This window comes from Aythya marila (genome assembly GCF_965140915.1).
Source record: "Aythya marila genome assembly, chromosome: 2".
Lineage (NCBI taxonomy): Eukaryota > Metazoa > Chordata > Aves > Anseriformes > Anatidae > Aythya > Aythya marila.
Window position 1 is genome coordinate 62414255 of NC_139043.1, and position 20763 is coordinate 62435017.

The window sequence follows — 20763 nt, forward strand, 5'->3', positions numbered from 1 at the left end:
AATTGCTGCTAACCGTTCAGTTTTTCAATCGCAACCACTACAAGAGCTTTATATATATATATATATAACATAGAAGTAAATACCACATAAAAAGATCAAAATCAGCCACCTATCTAAATCACAGTAGCCATAGATAAAGCCTGTCCTGTACCATAAATAGATTACCACAAGTAATGTATGGGAGGAGTTGATTGTGGAAGGAATTTCACATCCTACTGAAAATTCAATATATATCAGACTCACATTAGATTTTTGCAACAGTTAAAAGCTTTGCATAGACAGCTGTGAGAACAAGCAAACTGGTGTAAGTTATTTAAATAGGAACAAAGGAAAATGTAGGGACTTTGATAGCTTTGCATTTGCTTAGCTCCTCTACTATTTCACAAACTTGACTAACTTTACACATATTATTTTAACTCCAACACATATAATGCAAACAAATTTAATCCTAAAGGCATTTGCAGCTTGAATTTCCTACATAGGGATCATAAATCTAGAATGGGAAGCCTGAAATCGTTAAAGTCGCATATTTATAAAATCATATTCAATTAGGTTAAAAAAGCGCAATTTCTGTCATCATGTCATAAAAAGATGTGTTTTTCTCTCAGATCTACTATAAAGAAAAGCTCCCTACATTGTTACAGATAGGGGCTGTTTTCAATCAGTTACAAGGAGCAATCCAATTACCGGATGGTTTAGTGCAGTAACTGACTCCAGGCTAATTTAATTTCTTTAGGTCTCTAAAGATCAATTGATCTGATTTGTTTCCCTCCCCAAAGGCTGTTTAGGAAAAAGCAGGCTTAAATACCTGGAAATGAAATACAAAGCTCAGTACACTTTCACACTACTTAGGTCATTCTGAAAAGCTGGAACTTGCGATAAATGAGTGCTCTTTTGGCCCTAACATCACAGGATGCTTTACAGGAGACCATTAAGATCACCACAGAACATTGCAGATTATGCATGCACATACTGTAAGCCAGCTCAGGAAGCACTGCATGGTGTATATATTCACAGCTTCTAGATAAATACTCATGTTTCATGAGCTGGGCAAACACGCAACTCCACTGCATAGTCTTTTCTCCAGCAAATATGTTTTTTAACCAGTCATCTTATTGAATTTACTAAGCTTACAGCTCGACCAAGTGAAGTCACACTGTCCTAGTCAATGTAGCCCCTACATCTTGTAATGCACACCTCCACAGAAGTTAAGACTGGAAACTCCTCCTGTTGTCAAACCTCACTTTACTATTTCTTTTGCTTCGCATCAGATTTAAGCAATTTTGCTCATGCTAAGATGAAAGCTATGGAAACAGCATGCACTTGGAAAATGATTTATGTGCCTGAATATTTTAACGATGGAAATTAATAAAACTTTTGGTACGCTTGGACCATATCTGATAATTTAGGAGATTCTCAATCACTCGCTTTTGTTTGTCACATTTCTACTGCCTTACTACTTAATGTACTGTGCAGCAGTTTGTGTTTCTTAAACACCATTGTCCCATAATAAGAGCTAAATGTCACCATTTAAGTCAAAATAAGACCTCATCCAAACGTGGACTCTCAAATCCAGAGTTTTGATGGGACTTCAATACTTTCCCATATTCTGTTTCTTGTATTTATTGTAGGTGTCACATTTGGATACCTTATCTTTCATGGCAACATTCAAGCCTGGGTTGGCTGCCTGTCTCAGGCTCTATTCTTATCAATAAACAAAAGGGCACTGTGGTTTCTGCTCAGTATTTCTGACTTCGTGCCATGTGCTGTTATAATAAGATGTCCTCTGGAAAAATTCCCTTCGTATCCAGCACCACGATAGTCGGTTCATCAGCACAGAGCTAACTCAGTTTTTCTCTCAGCTTATCTATTCAGACTCTCTCAAAGCTGTGTCATTAGATGTTGCCTGTCTGTTAAACAAGGAAACTGAAATGTGAAAATTGAGGTCTGTGCTCTTTCTAAAGGTCCTTTCTTGACTATTTACTGCATACAAACCTGAGCTTTGGACATTGTCTACCATAGTGTTCTATCCAGATACCAAACTAGCTATTTTAATTAAATCTACTTTGGTTTTCGCGATTTTCAACTAAGACCTTCACCTAAGAAGCAGTTTTTAACAGTTTTGCAAGAATGCACTGTAGTCCACAAGATTTCTTTCTCTAAATTACCACTCTTTCACCCAGCTACTTAACAGATCACTAATGATCCAGTCACTAGTGGAGTATAATATATACCACCATTTCCCAGCCATAGATCTGCTGGTATTGACATACAGCAGTGCTGTAAGGAGTTTTTTCTAGATATACACTCACTGAAGTCATATTCAATTTGTCCCCTATATGCACCCATGAAAGATGAATCACAGCTACATCTGTATATCTCCGCATAGGAGCTTGGAGGGTTTTGGCCTTTCCAAATTTTCTTTCATGATCATATACTCATAGGAAAAATTGGATGTGCTATATGCATCTCCATCAAGTTCTCTTCCAGCGTAAAGAACACAGGCTGCTTAATTTGCTTCATTTGCCAAACCATTTGACACGATATCATAGAAATGTGATATGCTGGAGGGCGACCAAGAGATCGAAGTTTATTTCCGACTCAGCTGTGGGTTAATGCTTCTGTCCCTGTGGCAGCAGTTGCTTATAATGAGCTGTACACACAAAACTCTGTAGTTTCAAGATAAAGCTTTCCCCTGATGAAGCCTGCGGTACAATTTTAGAGAAACAAAAATGGCATCTTTGTCGTCAGAGTGGGAGTTATGGGATTTGTCCTGATGGCAATAATTGCTGACTTCAGCGTCTGGGACTGCTGAAGTGTATTTTGGGAAGCTCTCCTCTCTCTTTTCCACTGTGTGGAGCAGTGGGGAGCTATAAAGATGTTTTTCACAGGACCACTGCCCTTGTTTCCTGGTGACCCAATTCACAGCCCTCAATAGGATTACATGGCATGATAAGAAAAAAGCTTTTCATTCTGAAGTTGTAAAACTGACCCTCTCTCCCTTCAAGAAGCCCCATCAGGAAGATGAATATATTGGCCCCAACTGGAACAGATGTCAAAACTCAAAACAGCTCTTTCTTCATAAAGTTTATAAGTATTTTTAAAGGAGGTAGAGGAGGCTTACTACATGCAACAAGATAACTTTAAAACGTACAGCTTCTCAGGAGTTGAAAGCATGCTTTTCCTACAAACTATCTTATCTGAATGGAAAGTAAACAGAAAGTCCCCATTACCTCTCGATATCAGTGAGTCTGGAAGAGTCCCGGAATCCTTTGGCAAAAGGGTTGCTGTCAATTTTCAACTTGGTTATCTGGAAACCCAGAAAAGAGCAACACAACATGAATATAGTGTTTAGGTACAGCAGTGTACAAAGCGTTAACCTATCCATTCTCCTGATTTCTCTGCTAATTGTATCCATGCTCCTTGCGTGTGTGAGCTGTTCTTAAGATGCTGCAAAGCAGGGGAGGCAAAGCAGGGTGTGGTATACACATGGCAATGGACGGACTGAAGGGCAAGGTGGGCTCAGCCTTCTGTTACCCAGAACAGGAGGAACCCACTCATGTGAGACATTATTGCTTCCAAACAGTGTAACAGCATGAGTCAGGTAGTCTTTTAGAGGTGCAAAGCACAGCACCCTGCTAACATCTGAGCTGCACACCAGCTAACGGAAGCTCAAACCATGGGTTCTTGCTGCAAACTTGAGGATGCTGCTTCCATTACACCACACTTTCTTTTTTTTTTAACCCCTCCTTAAAACTGTGATGCAAATACTCTCAGCCAGACCTACTAGCCATCACACAGATGCTGGTTAACTGTGGGTTTTTTTTGATTGGAAAAATGCCAAAGAAGGGAAAGAGGGGGAAAAAAGTGGGGAGAACTCAGATTTAAACTGACAGAACCTGGGTTAAATGAGTAACCCCATTAAAACCATCACGATCCATGAAAACCAGATCTCTTGTAACCAAAACTCTCCTCCTATCTTCAAATGCTGCTCAGCAGCTGTGCCCAGCCTTCTCTTAGTGCCAGAGTAACTCACAGATCAGGGGAGCCTCTTCCCCACAGTATCAGGGCTCCCCTCAGCTTTGCAGTGAAACTTCTCCGGAAGGGATGGTGGTTTCCACTCTGCTTCTTGGGAGCAGGAAAACACATCCTTGCCCTTGTAAAATTTTCTAGCTGTCCAACCAAATGAGGTTTGGTCAATATCACTTGAGACTTCAAAACAATATTCAGATTTGCCAACCATGCTTCTACCAGGAATTAAAATTAAACTGTAAGTACGAGTTAGAAGGAAAATACAAGGTCTGTCCTGCAAGGCTATGAACTCCGCCAACTCCAGCTGAAACCCCTGAAAAACATTGCCTACTGAGCACTGATTTCAGCCTTGCTTTCCTCAAAAAAAAGCCTGTATCACAGGGGCCACAACCTCATTTTTAACAGCTGGCTCACCAGACTCAGAAAGAAAAGCGATCTTTTCCAAATCCTCAGACAATCAAATGCTGTCACCAAGCAAAGTTATTTCAAAAATCGGTGGCTCTTGCTCTGAGGCACTGTGCAAGAGGCACTATAGCTCATCAGTTGTTAGTGTGGGCTGGTCAAACTGCACAGGACCTTAGCATTGGCTGAGGATTTAGGGCATCTCACCATGCAAACACACATAGTGACAACTCTTCCTGAATTCTGCCCTTGTCACAGGATCCTGCAACAGCTCAGAAAGCCAGCTATGGTCTCCTCTGCTTCCTGAGACACCTGTTTCCTGGACTGGTGATGATGTGAAGAGCAGCGGGTTAGTGCCTCACGTACAGGGAATATTTTTGTGGCAGCACTTGAAAACTACCTTGCAAGCTCTAACTAGTTCCATTGACTTAGATCACCAACACACAGAGCCAAGTGTACCGCAGAATCATAAGGATTTCTATTCATCTCTTGAGTGTATTTTCACCAATCAAACTTACATTTTCCTAATATTAAAGATTTGGTATGACATCACAACAGAAACTTTTTGTATCCACCAAAGCCAGATGAGACTCACAATCATTTATGGCCATATTTTTCCTGAGAGACTGTCTCACAAACAATCAGAGAACATCTGCTAGAAAGCATTTTAAAATGAAATCTGACCTACAATTCAACTCTGTGGCAGTGGTTTGACTGTTTAAATAAATGCATGCCCTTTAAATCTTAAATTATGAGATAGTTTGTTGAAAGTGTAATGTATTTAGCTTTTATCTAATAACCTCCAGAAATGTAATCAACCCCTCCTTAAAACAGTTCTGAAAGAAATGGCAAAAATGAAAAAAGGCTCCATTTTCATTAGTCATAAATAAAATGACAGCATCAACCTCTAGGGGTTCCGGAGATGTTCCATTGAGAAATTTTCCAGGACTCATTGCATGTGCTTTGGGAAGCTTAGTTTGGAAACATCTCTGATGTAAATATCATCAGTAAACATAAATCCATCCTACAGAAATAAATGTCAGGTTTAGCTGGGTTTGTGTCTCTTACTGTTCTAGTTTCTACAGAAAATTAAATGGAAAAAAAAAAATAACCATATGTCCAAGGTTTTTGTTCTTGTGATTGCCATGTGCTGAATGCATTTTCTGCAACATTCAGATACAAACCTGTGCCTACAATCTAGAAGTCCTGATGCTGAAGCCTTAAAACTAGATGTGGTGTCTGTTGCAAGAATCAGCTTAACACTATTACTGCTATATTCCCAGCTTATCTGGCCCCTTATGCCATGGTTTTATTTTGCTTGTAACATTTAGAAATTAAATGGTTTTGCTTCATATTAAGAAATGCAGGCTTCTTTAAATAAACCAGCAGGTTCTTTAACTCTGTGATGCTGTCCACCCACACCTTTGGACAGTGCTTTTTACATTTTTCTTAACTTGGAGGAATTAGAAAGGGTTGTCTGTTTTGAAGTGCAATAGACATTAATCCCTTTAAACACATTCCGAATCATCCTGAAGCCAACAACATATTTCTACTGACTTAAATATTAAAGCTCTATCCACTGTTGAGCAAAGCCTCTGCTTTCTGATTGTTTATATACTTCCTAAAATTACTCATTAGCAATCCATTGTTTTGATCTCCTCCATTTTGTATATATTATTCACTGGCATGCAAATTGAAATTCAAACATCTGGATGTAATCTGGGCAGCGTCTGAAAAGCGTATCTCTGAGTGATTTCCCTTACATTTGAGCCTTACAGCTTAATCAGTCAACTTCTCAAACCCATGAAATCATCATGTGCAAACCAGAATATCACTTAGCTCATAGCTCATGGCGTAAAAGATCACTGCAAACAAGAACAGTTCCTTAATGAACTATAATTAGAAAAGGGCTAAATGATAATATGTAAACTGCCTTGTACAGAAAGAAGGGAAGACAAATGAAAGCCTCTTTCATGTTGTCTTTACTCACATGAATAATCCTTATGTCCCTTTGAAGTTAGCAGAAGTACTCGTATACATAAGAATTACTCCTGAAGATGAATTAGGTTGAACAAAACCACTACATACATTAGAGTGGAAAGGTAAGTTATATCAGAAACTTCCCCTAAGACTGGAGAAAAGGGGAATTTTTAGCAGCATGGGATTTAGTTCAATCTTTGGAAATTAACAACTGTACTCACCAATTGATTCTGGTAGGCAGTGACAGCTGTAAAAACTGTCTCTGGAAAAATAAATGTCCTGAACTCTTCAGATTTCAGATTTAGCAAAGAAGCCGTGTGATCTTTCTTCTTAATGATGTGGACCCTTGGCTGGTACTTGTGCATGGAGTTTAAAATGATCTGCAAGAAAAAGTTACAAGGCACTGTTCTGAGAGGAAGATTAACAGTACCCTTGAAGACTATAAAACAACAGGTTAAAAAATATCAAAAACAACACTGCAGGGGAGACATCTGTAATCTAACTGGTCAGGGGCTGATCTTGGTGATGAGCAAGCTCTCCACATACTCTGGGTAGCTCTTCACTTCAGAGGATGAAGCTGTAGCCAGAACCAGTCCAAGAGCTGGATTCCTTTCTCTCCTATGCTACTGGTGAGCACCTACCCATTCCTACAGGTTAGGTGCTACCTACCTGATGTTACTGCCTGCATGTAAACCGGTTTGCAGGTGTCACATGCAAGGGTAAATATTTTACTCTTGAAAATGCACAACCAGGAATTGACATTTGCAAATTGTGCACATGAAAAAAAAAAAAAAGAAAAAAAAAAAAAAGAGAGAGAGAGAGAGAGAGAAAGAAAACCGAACAATAACAACAAAATATAAACTTATATCATCACCACCAGCACAAACTGGTTGACCAAAAATGAAACTTCCCAAATCTTTTTATTGTGGCAAACATTTAAAGCAACTGACTTGATAGATGCGCTTCACCGCAAACTACCAAAAATGAAAGCAAAGAGAAAAAAATGGTACAGAATTCCCAAATGACCAAGTTTTTTCCATTTTTTCTCATTAATTATTGTTCACAAGCCCCAAAAATAACTCTAAACCTAAAGTACCAACTAACCAATTCCAATGATCACTGGCGTCAAAGAGCGATTCCCACTTGCTTCAATTACCACTGGATGGAGGCCTTTTTGGCTGCCTCTAACCACAGCATTACAATATAAGAATTAAATACAGAGCTCGGCTTGCACCAGTCCTTGTTTTGGATATAATCACAGTCACAAGACTAAATTGGCAATGGTGTGGGTGGTTCTATTTTATAGGGGCCATAACGAAACTGCAGCCAGCTCTGTACATCTGGAATAACTAATGCGCATTCCTCAGGAAGCGTTAACTTCAGCTGAAACACAGCAGAAGTGGGGCAGTATTTCATGCTAACTCAGTAAACAGGGAAGGTTGCATGCCTTTGCTTTTCCTTCAGGGCCAAATATTGCTATGACTTGCACTGTGACTCTGGGGGTTGCACACAGTGAGAGGAAAGTCATTGCAGCATCCATTGTCCTGAAAGTGTTGTATGTCAGCCTCTGCCAGCCCAAGTCCTTTCTCAGGTCACTCCACCATTGTATGTATGCACACACAATGATCATCAACCTTGCTGCTAATATCTCCGGCATATTTCTGTCTCTCTGTAAAATTTTGCCTTACCAGCTGGGCCATTGGACAGCTCTAAGCAGCTGGAAAAGATATTAGAAAGGTGGTGAGATTACTGAGGGGCTGGCCCACAGACCTTGGCGCTTCCCATGGCCTCTGGTGGCCACTACATCCACGCTCTGGCATGACATCTGAGCAGCAGCTGAACGGAAGGAGGAACGGGCTGTGACACAGCAGCTCCCACACGTGCCCCTTCCTCTCACTGCTCTGTGAACGCAAACTGTGATAAAGAAACCTCATTTGTCAGACAACACCATGTAATCCTTTATAAAAGGTTTCTGAAACCCAAAGCAGACACAGGTGACGTCCTCTGCTACTATCTTCTACCCGACAGGTTCCCACCAGCGGCAGGTGGGGATAGTCAGGTACCAAATAGTCAAATACAGCCCGTAGGTCACAGGAGACCGACGGCCAAGGTTAAGGGACCTGTTTCCTTCTCACTGGGGTCTCTGCGTGCAGTGCTCCTTCTGCCTCCTGCACACGCTGCCAATGCCGCAGCACCCACTGACATTAAATTCAGCAGGATACTGCACAGATACTCCTTAATGCATCTCTGTGTGTCAGGGCCACCAAAACAGCCTGCAGGAGTTGGATGCCTCAGGTGTACCTCTCAGAGTAGCCCCCAAGGGTGGTCTCATCATCCAAGCAGCTCCCCACCAGCGAGGCGTAGCTATCAGAAAGTCTCAGATGCTGTCTCAGGGATGCTTGCGCTGCCATTCCCATAGGGAAGCATCAGGTGTGCACCGACTTAGGGCAGCTCCCCAGCATGTGCTTACTGGACATGCAGCGTGATCGCAGGCCCCCAGCCCTCCCATCTGCCTCCGTGCTGACAACCCCAGGCAGGGGAGGATGACCGGGATCCGTCGGTACAGGATCCGGCTCGCAGCAAGGTCGGGCGGGTTTTGTAGGCAGCTGGCTCCCACTGACAGTCACCAGAGGCAATCTGGATGCCAGCTGCAAAATCCCCAAGGTGGCTTTGAATTCAGGAACTGTGCTGGGAATGCAGCTTCCACATTCACTGAGGAAGAGAGTTACCGGGCAAAGTTTGCCTTTTAAAAGCGTGTGGGTTCCCAACTTCTGCCAGGCTAACTTTAAGAAAAAACTGGGTGTAACTGCCGGTGGCTATTCTGAAACCCTGGCTTTCACAGTTGGCCATGTTCACACCTCTGTGTTTGCTTTTGCAGACATCAATCTGTTTGAGTTTTGCTATCATAAATGCCAGAAGAGCAATTATGATAATGTATACACTCATGATTCACCTCGCCATAAACCAGAAATAATGCCACCACAGCTGAGTGCAACCGAAAGTCCTAGAAAAAAACAGCCTGTGTGAAAAACCTCACCAGAAATCTGAAATATATCAAGCTCGTAAGTGTACCATAACCAGAAGAATAGGAATTACTCGCTCATCTGCAAAAATCCAGAGGCAGAAGCCATTTCCTTTCTCTGGAAAGGATATCTGCAAGTGTTTCCATGGAGCAAGCTGTATGTCATGAGCACAGAGATAAGACTTCTGCCTAATGCCTGGGGAGAAAATGTACATAGCTATGGGGTTATGCATGCTGCTGAAGATACACGAGCAGAGATGCTTGCCAACGCCAAAAGTCTCAGAATAATGGAAAACAAACAAATGCTAAGGCAAACAAATGCCTTTCTTTTCTTCAGATTCCTTTTCAGGAAATGAACTCTACAAATAAAACACCACAATTACCTTAACAACCCAAAACGTCTACTGGAGGATGGAGAAAGCAAGCCACTAGAACAAACTGGAATGAGTCTGGTTCCAACTTCCGTACCCATAACTAGTATTTAAAGATGGCTTTTAGGTCATTAAAACTTCCTCAGGAAGCAACACGCCTTATCAAACATAATTAACATTTTAGCAGGTCCATTAGAAAGATCTCATCAGCAAAGAAGGGCTCTTTCAAACAGAAGGGAGAGGTTTCAGGAGACATTTCCATTCCCCCCTTCTCTCTGGAGCTCAGAAGCCCTGGTGACAATACCGCTGCAAGCTCTCTTTAAAGGCTTCAGAGAAGGAATTTGCTCCTTCATTCTATACAGCACCCAGTGGTGATATTCACACAGCTACACTAAGGCAGCACATAAAACCTGACACTCTCATTCAGAACACAAAACACCGCAAATCACTAAAAAAGGAGTGTTCAGCGATGGTGTAACATCTGTCACACAAATCTCAACACAGCATCAAGTCTTCGGGGCTTACTCTTAACTGAACATGCAAAACTTTCCGTCGACTTCAGCCATCCAAAGCCTCCGTGTAAAGAATGTGTTCCACCTCCGCCACTTTGGAAAGTTAACCGAGGGGCCCGCATCTCGTCCGTGTTCTCCCACTGCCTGCATGTGAAACACTCACATCTTGCTCTGTCACATGTCCCTGTTCCCGACAGCTTCTCAGACCAACTTCTTTTTTATGTTCATCTGGGCTTCTGGGAACTGCACTGCTCCTAACTAGTGTGCAATATACTGCTGCAAGCCCTTTATTAGAGGCACACATGGCCCCTGTTATGATGAAAAATGCTCCTTTTTAAATGCGCACATATACTGCTCTATCATCACTCGGTGATAGAGCCCACAAATCTTCAGCTTTGCCCTTCTACATATTATGAAATAAGAGAGGGGAAAAAAAAAAAAAAAAAAAAGACAGCCTTTGCTAGTCAGGAAGGGAGCAGTTGTGGGAACTGGATTCAAGAAAAATGTATCCATAGACAGACCTTTACAAAAGAACAGCAGATAGACATCTAGTTTGAGCTGGCTTTCTCTCTTTCTCCTTTTTTTCCTCTTTCTTTCCTTCCTTTTTCTTCTTCTCTCTCTTTCTTCCCCTCTTTTTTACTAACTGTTTATTTCTAGAAGGTATTTTAAATGAAAACGGCTATGGTTCAATTTTTAGGTCTTGAAATGAGCAATTCTCTCTCAGATGAGAAGCCTTTGCACCAAACCCAGCTTAGGCAAACAGCCACTGCCTCAAACAGCCAGAAAAAACAATAAGCAGCCCGCTACAGGAGGGCTTGCTGACACCGCATATGCCATAATTACTCTGCTTTACAGGTTAGTTACCCCCCTGCCACGCTTCAGAGCTCAAAATGAGCCTTCCCTTCATGACACCTCATTTACCGACCCTGCAGTTACACTCTTTCTTTTTAACTCTCCCGTCCTCAGCCTGCAAGCCCGTTTACCAGCCTCCAGCCCCGGGGCTTGTGACACCAGCTTGGTACCAGTGAGAGCTAGGACCAGTTTCCTGCAGGGGCCGAAGCCCACCCTGTGGCACTTTGACTTTCTGACATCCCTCTGTCATTTCACGGGCTGCTGAGGCACATTTTTTATCGTCCCATAGCCCTTGTTGTGGTGTCCCATTAGTCTTTTCTGCTGACTCCATGCCCACACTGCATTGAGTCTGGAAGTCAAAGAGCCCAGCCCTAATAGGTGGCCTGCAATGAGAGGGAGCTTCCAAGCACACAGGGAAAAGCATGCGAGCCTGCTAGCCAGCATGTGTGGCAAAGCATGCTGCCAAGTCACAGCAAAGTGAAGGCAGAAGCACAGCACAAAGTTCACCCCCCTCCCTCCGCTCTCTCCCTTTGATGCTCAACTCCACCCGCAGCCTTTCCCTGCTGGATGTGACAGTAGATTGCAGCTTCTCTTGACCCTTTCCCACCAGAAGTGTTACTCACGTGGCCGTGCTGATCCAGCTCGTTGTTCGTGAGCTTCACTTTTTCAAACGACACCATCTGCTTCAGCAATTGCTCGCCCGTGAATGGGGAGTCTGGGTGCACGTACAGCCTGAAGGACACAGGGAAAAGGCCGGCACATCAAAACCTCTCCCCATGGTTGGAGGGCAGGCACCACCTCCGCACGAAGCAGCAAAGCCCGTATGATTTTGCTCTCAGGATGTGCAATGGTTTCACAGCAGTGGATTTCCTGAGAGTTCTGGATAATATAGTTCTGCTAGTCAAACAAGAAACATGCCATCTCCCCTAATGAATGAACGCCTGAAATATGGCCATTAATGAAAGACAGTAAAGCAGATGACTTGACTTGTTTAATTCACTGGAACATAATGAAGAATTCTGTGTCCAAGTGCTAGATTGCTCTCTAACCATAGCTATTATTTTATCTAGTTATCTAAAATGGAGACATTAACTAACATTCACTGTTGTGTCTTTTCCCAAATGAAAAATTGATCATGTCCTTCCCTACAGCTGTACTAACAAGCACTTAAAATAACAATGACTACAGCTCCAAGAGAAAAAACATGGTGTCATTAGAGAGATAATGGAGGAATGCAGATAAAAATGCATTTTTCTTTATATGTAACATTAAGCCGTGATAATGATTTTAACCTGCACTCGATCACACGTTGGCTGTGGTGACGTGTGTTTATAAGAGGTGGAAGGCTGCAGTCCAGCACAGTGGTCTGACATGAAAAAATTAATTGCAGCTCCGTAATTAGCAACCCACAACCTGGGAAATTAAGCAGAAGAAAAGGAAGCTTGGAAGACATGTAGATAGAATGATATATACATTATGACTAGACTAATTACAAAGTACTGGGATATTTAAGAACAATGTTTTTATAGGAATAACGTATTGCTGAAAATTATACAACTCAAACGTGCTTTCAAGATAGTGAATTAAGTGCTGAAGTAGAGTTCCAGCTTAGAGCGAACTAGACTCATTCTGCTTCTGTCAGTGTGCATTACCATCCATTGAGAGCCTGGCTTCCTCTCTCCGGGTGATGTATTTGGCCACACCGAGAGATTTCTTCCATCAGGCAGTGGGGCAGTGCTGAGACGCCGGGTTAGAGAGAGAAGTTATTTGTTTTGTTTTGTTTTGATTGAAGTATGTTTTTGGTTAGGCAAAAGGAGAATGGAAAAACTGCTAGATGATGAGGCGTAACTGTCTGATAGACCACACAGGTCCCTAATCGAGGCACGGCCCAGCTAAAGTCCCCCAGGAGCACAGCTCTGTTGCTCAAAGAGGGAAGAGATTTGATCTTGGGCTCTTCCTTTCTGCCAGCAGAATCCCCAAGGCACAGTCCTGCTAATGAAACTGAAGTTTTACCAGCACAGCTCGCTTCAGATGGGCAGGATGTTTTCCTTCTATTGATACAAAGTACAGCTTTGGATCCACAGGAGGGATGCTGTGCCAGGGATCCTAACATACAGGGAACCTCACTGCTGCTGACTCTCTCGATTATAGTGTAAGGCTCACGAAAAATTACGATGCATCCAAAAACCTAAGAGCTTTTGTGAAAATCAACCTTGCCTTCCTGTTGAAAACTGTAAAAACTTGAATTTTTAAAGCCTCAAATTACTGAAGGCAAAGAAAAAACAATCCTAGCTGTATTGCTTCCAGCCTCTGAAGCTTTTCAGCCAGCCTTGTGATATTTTTTTTTTTATTTTTTTTTTTGGAGCCTGACTCCTAATTTTGAATGTCTGGATAGCTAATACTGTTTACTGTGATCACAGAGTGTCAGGCTCAGCAAGGTTTGGCTAATTGGGACCAAAAAGCCAAACTATTTCAAATATGCGCTTGGGGAGCGAGTATAGATCTTTGTGTGTCTAAAACTGAGCACAATTGTTTTACACCATATGCAGTTAATGCTTGGCACTGCTTTCAAACTACAAATTGCCTGGATGCTGGCAGCGAGCTAACAGGAAAGTCACTGAAAGACTGGCACCTGGATATTGGTTACATAAATGTGTTAATAGACCTTGCCTTTCTGTACCAACGTGCTGCCTGCCCACTGTGAGGGGTGATGCTACCTGGCTAAGTACAACTCCCTGTGCACTTCTCCTACAGCCTGATCTCGAGCACCTTGGAGAAGAGGGTGCAAAACTGAATCTATTGCCCTCCCAAGCAGAAGAAGCAGATGAGACTGGAGCAGAGGAATAAACGTGCACATTCCAGCACCACACATGAAACAACCCCAGAAGCAAACACCAGTTCTGCTGCCTACAGCCAGCCAGATGTAAAGGGTTGCTCAATCGAATCCACAAAGGCTTTAGGAGCCATATTTGGATGTGAATTCGGTCCATGGTATTTCATGTTTCATGATATAGCCCAGGTTTGGGTACAGCTTCCCTCTTGCAAGTTTTGGAATGCTGCATCACTCTCCTCCTTTTTAGTTTAGCAGCTGGTCTGGTCCTACAAGCCCTAAAGCTGCTTAGTATATTGCTTTTAACTACCTTAATATCTCAAAGAGATAATTTTCAAAATTTAATACCTTTTAAAACTTTTCTCCTTATAGTGCTCCATAAGCATCCAAACACTGCCATTTCATTAAATAAATGATTACAAGCAGGCCAAATAAAGTGGGGAGAATAAAAAATAAAAAACACTTTGAGTGAAAGAAAGGAGGTAAAAAAGGATGAAGAGTGAGTAAAGGTACATGCTGAAACTTATTAAACTGACATTTCTTTCTTACAGTCTTAGCAATTTGGAAGAACAAACATAAAATATCACATAGGAAATCTATTTCCAGATAGCACTTTAGAAGATTTACAAAAGACTCTCTGAAAAGTATTTTTATTCGAGTGTTCATTGCAACACAAACTTGTCTGAAACGTTGACAGCAGGAAGACAGGGATAAAACCGCTTTTTGCAGTGAGTTCCCTGAAGGGCTAATCTTTCAAACAGAATCACAGAATACTTTTTAATTTCGAGAAAAGTTGTCTTGGCGTTGAAAGTTATTTGTATAATAGAAAGAGCAAAGCAGCTAACGGGTTTGATCCTGCAAAGTCTTACATCCATGCAAAACATGACTCCTGGATAATTCCACAGACACCACTGTGCCTACGTGGATGTTGGCAGCGACGTGCGTGGGGAGGAAGCACCTCGGTCCCGCCAGCCAGGCGCTAAGTACACGGAGAAGAGAGTGTGAGCAATAAACGCACGAAGGGCTCCTGACACTGGAGCAGGACCAAACCCCTTTCAAGATGCTTGAGGAGGATCAAGGCCTCCCACCTCAAAAGAGGCATTAACACTCCAGAAGCAACACCAGTATCACAAACACTGGTGCACTCTACCTCTTGACAACCTTTTCTTACTGAATAATAGAAGAGGGAGAAAGTGCATATACACCTATGTAAGTGTAATTCATACAGAGAAAAAAATAACCCCTGCCTGTGTCATGATCAATAGCCTTTTGGCTAAGCATCCTGAAAATGAAAGGGGATATACAGCAGAGATTCACATTTGCTCAGAGGGGCACTGACCCAAAAGGGACCTTACAGAGCTCCCACAGCACAGTGATAATTAATATTCAGTTCCAATAAGGTTTGACCCCAGCTCCACAGCAGCTAGTAGGGCAGTTGCTAATTATTTCAAAGGATCAATCTCTTGTCTTATGTTCTTGTGAATATTTCTCCATCGAATTAATCTATGCCAGGCAGCATGCAGATTAGCGACCTTACTAAGCGTAACCCAAAAAAGCACTTGAACAGACAAATACTAAAGGGACAACCCTGCCCTGAAACTATTTCTGTCCTTCCCTTATTTTCTCTTTTGATGCTGACTCCTCCAGAGCAGGATCCATCTATATTCTTTGGGGTTTGATCAGTATCCATTATAATGCTTCAAATGAAGCCCTTAGACGTCAACCACATCTCAAGAAGAAGTTTTTGGCCATGAAAACAAAGCCGACATAACTCCTAGGTTGCTGTCTTTAATAACAGCTTCTATGTGTGCACTTTCTGTTTACTTCCCTGAGTCGCCTTCCAGAGATCAGCAGTCAGCAAGATTTCAGTAGAGCTGTTTCTCTGAGGAAACATGCAGGATTTGGTTCCTGCACTCATGCATAAAAATAAAAATAAACCATGCTGCCATTCCTTCTCTTACTTCTAATTTCTGTCTCCGTAATAAGCAAGATCTTAACCCCGGGCTAAGCCACCTGGAGCTGATCTGTGTGCCTGCACTGAGCCCCCCACACTCCAGAAAAGTTTCTTTGAAGCCAGAGAGGCATCCACATTTCCATATCTCCAGCTCTGACTCAGCAAAGCCGTGAGACATGTGCTTCAGTCTTACTGGGCTAGGGGACTTAAGTACGTATTGAAGTGCTGTGCTGAGCGTGATGAAGTGGGGGTCTGCACTGAAGTGCCCTCCTGCCGTGCAGCCTGGTGCTGCAAGCCTCCGCTTCCCCACGCCAAAAGGAGTCAGTCTTTAATGACAGCAAGGAAATGATTTGGGAAATGAGTTTTCTACAACATTTTCTTCTTGTGTAGAAACAGTGTTTCTGTCTAGAAAAAGAGCTTACTTGTTGGGGTTTTTCTTTTCCCCTCCCTAAAGTCTCAGAAAATTTCATGGTTCCTCAACAAAAAAACCCTCTGTGCTGTAGAACTGATCCATACTTTGCCTGTTGTGTAAGAGATGACTAAAAGTAAGAATCAAATTATTGGTTACTAAACATTGGATACATTTTCCAAGAAATAATATAATTTTAAGCATAAACAGTGCTGCACTGTAGCATAGTATTTCTGCTTGGATTTGGATTGCTTTAAATTATATGAGGTCAAAATGCAGCAGGGAGGGCAGAACCAAGAGACAAATCAATGTGTGTTTGTTTGGTTTTCTTTTTTCTTTTTTTTTTTTTTTTTTGAGACAAACTACATTTAAAAATACATACGTGCATAAAAGAGCCTTTAGCCAAATCCTGTATGCCTTTGAATATTCAGTATAAATCAAACCTCAAGCAGAGATGAGGCCCGATTCTGCAGCACAGAAATTAACCAGAGTTTTGCAATCAAATTTGTTGGACACAGACTCCAGTTCTCAGAGCACTGTTTAAAAGCAGCATGGAAAGAATAATAGCAGGTATTTCTTGAAAGGACAAAAAAAAAAAAAAAAAAAAAAAAAAAAGGAAAGAAAAGAAAAGAAAAGAAAAGAAAGACCAGCTTTAAAATCTACAAACCTTGCAGGGAGCGGAGGGTCAGCTTTTCCAGCCACTAACCAGGAAGACCTGTGGTAGGCATATCTATATCTTTTATTGTCCACAGGAACTATATCCATTAGCACAATGTACTTGGCTTCAGGATCCACTCCCGAGAAAGAAACCCTGATCGTGGGAAACATTCTCCTGAAATAAAGGCAAATCACAAAATAAATATGTGGAAGGAGAACTGAAATAAGAGGGCTTCAGAAAAGCTGCTACAAATAAGAGTTCTCTATTTAAACCACCTGGAAAAAATGAAAATATCTATTGATTCTGCTTTAGCGTGATTGAAATCGCATCCTCAGTCCCTCACAGAAAGAGCAGCTTGAAATCAAAACGATTTCTTTGAAGCAAAAGGAAAAATGGTAAAAGTGGAAAAGGAAAGGATAAATGTATTTTTGCCTGTTAGTTATCAGCACACAAAGACTTCAGAAAACAGTTGCACCAAAGAAAAGCTGATTTCAATTTTTTTATGAGACACATACTAGGGCTAGAGAAATCTTTCAATTAACATTCTCACCAATTTTAGATGCACCTTCTTTTAGCCAGCTCACAGTGTTTCTGAGAGGCATTTTCAAAACAAAGCTTGCCCTTCGGCACTTAAATTTTGACGAAATTCAGATTTCTTAAAGCGTAATATTTTGCCGTAGACCAGAACTAAGGCTACACAACTTTAAACAGCTTTAAAAATCGAGCTTCAAACTGCCGATTTTATTCGTTTTCTTTTTTAAAAAATACCGTCGTAGCCGGCTCTTTAGAAAAATCCTCGGAAAGTACTTTCGGAACAAGGAACTTCGGGGCTTGCAAAACCCGACAAGCCGCCCGGCTCCTCCAGACGGCGTTTGGCTGCCGCAGCCCCAAAAAGCCTTGCTGGAGAAACCGGACGGTTTGAGCTGCCGAGAAATCCGGCTGGGGATCTTTCGCACATCTCTTGCAAACGAGGAAAGGGGGAAAGACCCGAAGGACTTTCCCCTCCACCCCGCATTTCCCGTGTCCGCACAGCGGAGTTTTTTCTCCTCTGCGCTGCTGCTGCCCGCCCCGGGCTGCGTTCCTGCAAAATCTGGGCAAACCCAAACCTCTGCCCGGGCGCCGGGAACCCTCACTAGGCTCTCAGCTCTCCCAGGAGCAGGTCTCGTCCCTGACGAGGGGTCCGCGGCATTGCACCGCGTAAAACGCCGGGCGCAGGGTCGAGCCGACCGCTTTCACCCCCCTGATCCACCACCAAAACCGCGCTTTGGGGTGCTTCTTTCTTTTTCCTGCCCCTCTCTGCCCCCGCACTATTACTATTAAAAAAAAATAATAATAATTACTTTTTCTCAGCTTTCCCCCCCCGCGACGCCGCTTTGGGAAAGCCGCCCGGGGGCTCGCCCAGCCTTACCTCCCCGACTTGGTGATGATCATCTCGGTGCCCAGCTCGTGGAACTTGTCCCACAGCTCCTTGGTCTCCAGGCTGCAGGAGATTTTGGCCATCTCCTCGCTGGGGATGATGGGGGTGGTGGGGATGAGGGGCTCGGTGCACAGGGAGGAAGGGCTGCTGCTGAAATCCCCGTGGGGGTCCAGGCTGGACAGGTCGCTCAGAGGCTGGGCGCAGGAGGATTTCTCAACGAATTGCTCTGCGGGAGTCGGGGGGGAAGAGATGGAGAGGGAGGGCGTTCAGCGGGGGATGCCGACAAGGAGCTCTTTCCCACCGAGAAGCCGTTTATGGCTCGGCTGGGTCCCCTGCGAGCCCGCACAGCCGCGCTCCTGATTAAAACTGGGGTGGTGATTTGGGGAGATGTCCCCCAGCCCCGCATCCATCCATCCACCCCCCAGAAACCATCTGGGAAGAGCCCGCCGCGGGAAGCCGGGCAGTACCGCAGGGAGCTGGGGGGAGCCGGCTCCGCGAACGGCCGCACAAAAGTTTAATATTTTTGCCCAAATCTCCAGTTTATAGTAGCTGAGCACTGGTTTCGCTTGGGTTTCTAATTGAATAGCGCGGGGAAGTTAGTTGGGTTTTTATTTCCAAAAGTAACTGAACGAGTGTTTAAAAACACAAAAAAAGAAAAAGAGAGAGAGAAAGAGAGAGAGAGAGAGAAAAGAAAAGAGCAAAAGTAGCCACGTTTAACGCGAGACCGTGCTAATATGTCAAAAAGGCAGACTATAATACGTTCGGCCTACACTGTCGCCTAGACGAAAGAAAAAAGTTTGCAATGAATCCCCAGAATATGCGAAGTCTATCGAGCGAGATGGTGAGGGGGAGCGGGCACGCAGAGATTTGCTTTTCGTAACTTCCTTCAAGCCCGAAAGTGAGCTTGGGCATTGGCGCCCTGAAAAGTTGTTGCTTTTTTTTTTTTTTTTGGTAGTTTTCTGCGAATTCTTGGATGCGTGCAAGGACCACAAGCCGCAGAAATTGGAGGAGGGAGGAGATGCTAACGTTTTTTTAAAGAGAAAATTGGGAAAAAAAAAAAAATAGAAATAGGAAAACGGAATTGAAGCCGAATCGCTTACCCGAAAAGCGCGAGGAGTTATAGTAAAAATCCTCCAGGGTGTTACAGCCTAAAAGTGCCTCCCCGAGCCTACACCGAGCAGCAAGTTTTTGTGCAGCAGGGCACAGAGCAGTCCCTCCTACCTGGCTTTTTAAAAGCGTGGGTTACTTGCAGGAGACGTGGGAGAGCCCTGTTTCATAGCAGCGAGGAGGACCGCGGCTACCATGGGGGTTACGGTACGAGCTGCGGGGGCTGAGGAACAACCCGCGGAGCCGGTGGGTCGCTTTTCGGGCGGAGGGAGGCTTCTGCAGGGGGGCAGCAGGGCTGGGGGTGCTGGGACAACGTCCCGGGGCTGCTGAAGCTTTGGGAAGGGGGGTCCGGGCTGCCGGCCGCGGGGAGGCGGGTCCCCCAGGCAGGATGCGGGGCTCCGCAGCCTGCTCCCCACCTGCTCCCGGCCTCGCTTGCTCACCCAGCGGCTTGATGGTGCTCTCGGCCGGCTCCTTCTCCTTGGGGCTGCCGCTCGCCATGAGGGCAGCGATGGAGAAGGCGTTGGCCCGCGAGGAGAGCTGCGGTTTGGGGGGCGCCGTGTACTCCATGGCCCGCGGTCGGCCGGGTGGCTCCGTCGGTTCGGGTCCCGTCGGGTCCCCTGGTGTCCTCTCGTCGCAGCAGCGGTGGCTCTGTGCGCCCCCGGCCCCGCTCTCCCCCGCCTTAACGCGGGGGCCGCCGAGATCCTATCGGGCAGCGGCCAATCGGCGCCGGGACACGTCAAGGGCCGCGGCCGCGGAGCTGGGGGCGGAGGAGGAGGAGGAGGAGGAGGAGGAAGAGCAGGGAGGGGAGGGGAAGGCTCTGCCCGCCTCGCCGCGGGGTGGGCAGGGGGCGGCCGGCCCCGCTCCCCGCTGCCAGCCCCCGCACTTGACTTTGGTTTTCCCGCACCGCAGCCCGGTGCTCCTTTAAACGCGTCCTGTAAGCACCCACCCGCAAATAACGACAGAAGCCCAACAACCAAAAAAAAAAAAAAAAAAACCAACAACAAACAACCGGGGAATTTAACTGAAGTGCTTCGAAAAGATTTGCCCTCTAAAACGACCCAAGAGCAAGAGAGAATCTGTCCCCAGAGTGCCTCCCCAGCCCCAAAGGGGGCAGAACCCGAGGGGTTTTGGGGTGCTGGGGCACGGCGGGGCTCCGCGGCTCCGGTTCCCCCAAATTCTGTCTTTAAATTGGGAGCGCGGAGGAGCAGCTCCTCGGG

General features: G+C 44.3%; 1 protein-coding gene across 3 annotated transcripts in view; it reads right to left on the reverse strand.

The window, feature by feature from the left end:
* Nucleotides 1-20463, reverse strand: part of TBX20 (T-box transcription factor 20) — a 36544-nt gene extending 16081 nt beyond the window's left edge. Inside the window, exons 1-6 of one of the 3 annotated variants that reach the window (XM_082754755.1) lie at nt 19963-20458; nt 18431-18665; nt 17032-17196; nt 11795-11903; nt 6636-6794; nt 3234-3310 (exon numbers count right to left, since the gene is read on the reverse strand). In XM_082754755.1, coding sequence (XP_082610881.1) covers nt 3234-3310; nt 6636-6794; nt 11795-11903; nt 17032-17196; nt 18431-18665; nt 19963-20113 — 896 coding nt within the window. In that variant the 5' untranslated portion in view covers nt 20114-20458. Of the gene's footprint in view, nt 1-3233; nt 3311-6635; nt 6795-11794; nt 11904-17031; nt 17197-18430; nt 18666-19962 lie in introns of all 3 variants that reach the window. The other 2 variants (XM_082754756.1, XM_082754757.1) reach the window with 2 other exon arrangements.
* Between the last annotated feature and the right edge of the window lie 300 nt (nt 20464-20763).